At 42.1% G+C, this 6,000-nt stretch overlaps 1 protein-coding gene across 1 annotated transcript in view; it reads left to right on the top strand.

Moving 5' to 3' along the window:
- Window positions 1-334: 334 nt before the first annotated feature.
- Window positions 335-6,000, top strand: part of CRIP1 (cysteine rich protein 1) — a 45,970-nt gene continuing 40,304 nt past the window's right edge. The window contains exon 1 of the mRNA XM_030214924.1: window positions 335-569. Within this exon, the coding sequence (XP_030070784.1) occupies window positions 530-569 (40 nt within the window). The 5' untranslated portion in view covers window positions 335-529. The remainder of the gene's footprint in view (window positions 570-6,000) is intronic.

Below are 6,000 nucleotides of genomic sequence, written 5' to 3'. Positions count from 1 at the left end.
ATACAAAAATGTCTAAAGGAGAAAAGAAATGATAAAAAACAAAGAATAACTGTTTTATTCTAGCACATCCCCTCCCTTTTTTTTTTTTTTTTTTTAACTGCCCACTCCTTTGGGCGCGGTGCTTGTCTGATTTTCCCGGCAAGCATGGAATAGTCAACCTGGTGCCTGACAGGCTGCATCACTCTTCTCTATGACTGCTGATTAATCCCAGTCCAGGTGATTTTGTAATAATTCATCATCTTCTTTCGCCACGTCTCCTGTCAGTCCCAGGAGAGGTCGGGGTGCATGAACAAGCACAGAGATCTCCGACCTCACCCTTTTCCTTATTCTCTGCCCAAAGTGCAGATTCTCCTCCTCCCCCTCCTCTTAGAGGCTGTGCAACAAGGGTAACAGTGCTCCTCCCTTGCCCTGGAGGAGGACTGTTAAGATATACTGACAGTTAGACAGGCTGACAGAAGAGCAAAGCTCACTCCATTTCCTGGACGTTTCATACCTCAGTGGCAAGAGCTCACTCGACCTACAGAACAACATGCCCAAGTGTCCCAAATGCCAGAAGGAAGTATACTTTGGTAAGACTCACGACTTCTTTTGCCTTTACTTTGAGAAGTGGTACTAAATAGCCTAGAATAGAAACCCCTGGTTGTGCTACATGCAACTGCTGACTCTTTTCAGGTATGAGTGAATTCAGTTGTAGAAGTGGTCAGAAATTGAAAGTAAATACTTTGTACAGCAGAGCACTGAGCCTATCTGCCGTGTTCACACGAAAAATTTTCGAGTACTGTCAGTTTCAGCAGCTCAGGCATTAGGATCACAAGTTCTCTAGGTAATGTCACACTACGAAAAATACGTATTTTAAGAATCTGGACAGCAGTAAATCGTTACAGGGTCACTTAGCAAGTTGGAAAAAAAGATTAATTTTAAGATTGTTGCTTTACTAAAATTTGGAGCTACTGTGTTTCGAGAAAACAAACATTTCAGATTATGCTGTGAAACATTTCTATTTTACTTCCTTCAGAAATAAATGCTGTTTATTAGATTATTGTGCTGCACTATGGTTTTGAATGTCAAAAAAGACAGCCATTAGCTGGGTACTTGGCTAAGTGCTCATTCATCTGAGACCTGCAGAGGAGGCAATGAAAGGAATCAAATCTGTGCAGATTGCAGCTGAAAATGTTCCATGCATGTAGAGTTTGGAATGGGGAGTCAGAATAGGTGCAGGTTATGACTGTATCTAGAAGTGATAGCATGGGTGGGGCAGGGTTAGTAGAAATCTTGCAGCTGAGCCTTCCTGTAGCTGCAGTTAGTAACTGTACAATAACAGTCAGGCTCCAGTGGTTGGCCACCTGATTTTCTAATGGGTTAGAAGCAGAAACATTTTAATACTGACTTGCCTAAGTTTTTTGGAGTGCTTGGGTACTTATCTTGGTTGTATTCGTAGTACTCCTTTCTCTTTTTTTTTTCCCAGTTCATATATCATGAACATCTTAAAAATAAAATGTGCATTTTTATTATTTTGTGTTTATGTGCTTGCCTAGGTGTTGCCTTCTGCTCCCTTTGCCTTCTAGTTTAATTGAACTCTGGCCAGACTGAGCTATGGTGCCATAGAGTTCCCCCCCCCTCCCCCCGCTATTATCTGGAGTTTCCTTTATTTTTTTTTTTCATCCAGCCATTGTAGCAATAGTTCTGTGGCTGAGAGGTATGCAGTGCAGTCCCCACTGCAGCCCAAAACAGATGTTTTCTTAGCTAAAAGTTGGTGCTGTTGGTTCTGTCCTCATCCTCTGCTGGCTTCCAAACTAGAAACTGGTCCCTGACAGCCTCACACTCATTGGAAGCAGTGGCGTAGCTAGGTGGGGCGCCAGGGGAGCGGCCGCTGCCCCAAACAGAGTTCTGCTGTCACCGGCGCCTATTTTTTTCTCATCGTATTGCATTGAAAATGTGCGCTGGTGCCGGTAGAAGACCGCTCTCGCACCGCTTTCGCTTCCCCCCTCCCCGTACCGTCAACCTGGCTCCACTTCTGATTGGAAGGGAGACTAGATGATATGGATGGGCAGGCTGGATAGGTCATATGGCAGGGGCATTCAATGTCGGTCCTCAAGGTCCGCAATCCAGTTGAATTTTTCGCAATGAATATACATGAGATCTATTTGTATACAATGGAGGCAGTGCATGCAAATAGATCTTATGCATAGTCATCGCTGAAATCCTGAAAACCCGACTGGATTGCGGTCCTTGAGGATCAACACTGAATATCCCTGCCGTATGGTCTGCTGTCATTTTCTATGTTTGTATTGTTTTCAAGTGTGTTCACCTGTGTGCTTATGCTATGTTCATGCTTTGTATTTAGCAGTGTGGGTCCCACTTGGTTGTTTTCAGAAGGATTGACATAAGCGGCAAACTGACTTCCTTAGATATATAATGGTGGGCCTTTCTATGTAGAAAGAACATTCAACATTTCTTATCAGAAATAAGATAACAATCAGAAAATGGGAATGTCAGTGATTTCATTTAGCTGGCAACTAAGGGGTCAATAGTTCTGCCTGGTTAAATTGTTCTGGCCATCCTAACCATTAACTGGAGAGTGCCGCCGAATATGAGCACTGACTGCTGTGGCACTTTCTAGTTAGTGCTGGCAACGAAGTTGGGGCAGATCTGGAAGTCATCTGGGCACTGCAGATATTCAGTGCCAGCACCTGGGGTCACTGTTCCTTCTAAGCTGAGTGGGAGTCCTCCACCTACAGTCCTGCCACTGGGTGGTGCTATTTCACTATCGCATTTTCAATAGTGAGGGATAGGCAAGCTCTGCTGGACTCCAGGGAACCTGCCTGTCCCTAGCAACTGAAAACACAATATTAATGCAGTTGGAGTACTCCCGCTCAGTGAAGAGCGGGGGCTGTCAACCCAGTCCTCAGGACACACCTAGCCAGTCAGCTTTTCAGGATACTATGAATATGCATGAAAAAAATTTGCTTACAGTGGAGGTAGGGCATGCAAATTTATCTCATGCATATTCATAGTGGGTATCCTGAAAAGCTGACCGGCTAGGTGTGTCCTGAGGACTGGGTTGAGAACCCCTGGCTTAGAAGGAACAGTGCTCTGGAGAGCTCACCAAGCATCTTGGATAGTATAAAAAGCAGTGCCTGCCAACTAAGCCCGGTTGGCTAACCGAGTACAGCACTGAATATATCGGCCTTACCAGGCACTACCAGACATCTGGATATTCCATGCCAGTACTTGGAAAGGTGACTGCATTCAAGGTCCAGACCTAATTCAGTTCATAGTGGTCAGTCCCCTAAATTATTATATTGTTTTCTCTTTTTTTTTTTTTAATTGAAAGTTTAATATTACAATTCCAAGATTATTCTTGTACAAGAAGGAAGAATATAATCACACAATTTTTTCCCCATTTACAAATTATTACAAGAAAATTAAATTAAATATATATTCATCCTATTATAGTCCACAATTTCAAAGGAGGAACAAGTCTCATCATACTCAAATGAAAAATAATCTCATTCACTAATACAAAATTAGAGACCTGAAGGGAGATTCATAGGAACATTTCTAAAACAGATTAGGGTGTAGATGTCAAGACCGTTTCTGAATTTGGAGATGGAACTGCTACCCTCTTGGATTACAAGAAGGAACTTAAGTGTAATGGATCATAAAAAATATATTTCACAGAATTCAGCTTCACTTCATACTTACATGGAAAATTCAGCCAAAAAAGCCCTCCTAGCTGATAAACAGAAGAACGGAACTTAAGAAAACTTTGACGCCTCTTTTGAGTTGCTTTAGATACATCAGGAAATATTCTAATTTTATAACCTAGAAAGGTCTCTTGTCTATGTCGGAAAAATTGTTTTAATATCCGGTCCCTATCTAGTTGTAACACAAAAGTCACAATAAGCGTTGCAAGTTTTAAACCTAAATAGTCATCTTCTTATATTTGTGTAAGATTTAAAGTTTCAAAAACTGCCTCAGTTCCTTCAACTACAGGTTGATCAGGCATACTTTTTTTCTTATAAGGCATTAAATAGTAAATTTTTGAAACTGGTGGGCAAGCTTGTTCCGGTACTTTTAGTATTTCAAACATAAATTTTTAAAAGTCATTAAAGGTGCGACAGATTCCTGTCTTGGAAAATTTATTAATCGTTGAGTCTTTGATCCCTGCTGGTTCTCCAAATTTTCAATTTTGGTCTGCAACCACTTGTTTTCCTTAATAATATTTGTTTGAAGCTGTTGGCAAAATTTTATATCTTTACTATTACTTTCAGTCTTCTCTTCAATTGTTATAATTTTTTTCTCCAAGATAGAAATACTTTCATTAGGAATTTGAACTTTTTGTGAGACCAAAACCAATTTTTGAGAAAAAGATGTCTCTAGAGCCAAAAGTGCTTCCCATATATAGTTTCCAAAAGTTATATTTGGTGGTTTAGAAGAAAAAAATGACTTACTTAGTGAAACTGATTCAATCTCGGAGTCTTCAGAGAGATTCAGCTTCCTCTCCGTAGGTTTTACAACAGACACGCCATCGCCATGCTGGGTCACACCTGTCCTCATAGGGGTGTTCAGCAGTCAAATACTCGGATCTGATCCTGCTGTAGGGAGTACTACCGCCCCTTTGGATTGCAGGAGTCCCTGTTCAGATAATCCTTGTTCGGCTGCAGGCATAGGCGGCGGATTCCTTATCCCGGGGCGGAAAGAGATGTCGACTTCTGGCTATGGGACCGGTTCACCTCTCTCCGCTCCCACTCACAACGAAGATTCACAGTTTCCCGAAGTTCCCAGAATAGCGAAGCGATCCATGGGCCCTACTGTCGGCAAGACAGGTACCGCGGGGCCTGGCCGCTGTCTGCCCCTCCGCTTAGGCATAAGCAAGCAAAACTTGTTTAAATTAGAATGGCGTCAGCACGAGTCCTGGAACAGCTTCACAGTACTCCCTTCAGACCGCCATCTTGTTCCAGACTCCTTTTTTTTTAAATTGCTAACTTTACTGCTTTAAACAAAAGTTTAATAAGTAGAACACCCTAGACTTCCATTTATAATATACATCTAGAAGTGAATAACATCTTGAGCTAAACATCAGATTTTGGGTCCCGTCTGTATAAACTGTTTGTAGTGATTGTGCCTCCCTGTGCATGCACCACACAGATGTAATTTCTAGGGGCCCCATGTTTGTTTATTTTGTTTTTTGATATACCGCCTTTAAACACTGATGAGATCAATGAGGTTTACAAATAATAGCAGACTGAAAGGAACTCCATAAATGATAGGAAAGAGTCATACAAATCAAAGACAACCACACAGCAAATAAATCAACAAAAAGCATAAAATTAAAATCACCGTCTTGTCTGCAAGGTGGCATTATTTGGAAAGAAATCCATCCTGAAAGTGTGGACAGTACTTGACTCTCCATCGTATTGGGTTTGGCAGAGTATGCTTCATAATCTTATGTTACCAGAAAAATTACGCTTGGGTGGGTCGTTTAAAAAAAAGGAAAAAAAACAGTTTTTTATCTGTTTGGGACCCTTTTATTTCGCCGCTTTCTCCAAGGGCTCGTAGTTTTCTGTTTAATGGCATCTTTAAGCTGGCTGGATTCTTTGCTCTGGGAGGCTCCTGCTTTTCTTTCTTCTGTGGTTTTTTTTTTTGGGGGGGGAGAGAGGAGGGGGCTAGGGATGGTTTCAGAGGTGTAGCTGGGGGAGGGTGCAAGAGGAGTGGTCATTCCCTCAAACTGATTTTAAAGAAAATGGCACCAATGCAAGCTGTTGTCAATCAGGGTTAAAAAAAAATTTTGCAGTATTGACTTTCTCTCCTTCCCTCTCCTCCCCACTGCTCCCACCCCACCGTGGAACTGGCATCCCTTCCTCCCCGAGTGCAACACTGCTTTCTGTTTTCCTTCTCCCCACTCCAGACTGTCAAACCTCCTTTGTTTAAAGGCCACTGCAGCATATAACACACTGCCTGTCTGTCTGAGCTAGCGTCGGATCCGATCGTTCCCTC

The sequence above is a fragment of the Microcaecilia unicolor genome, chromosome 9 (genome assembly GCF_901765095.1).
Source record: "Microcaecilia unicolor chromosome 9, aMicUni1.1, whole genome shotgun sequence".
Taxonomy (NCBI): Eukaryota; Metazoa; Chordata; class Amphibia; order Gymnophiona; family Siphonopidae; genus Microcaecilia; species Microcaecilia unicolor.
This window is presented reverse-complemented; position numbering and strand designations above follow the sequence as displayed.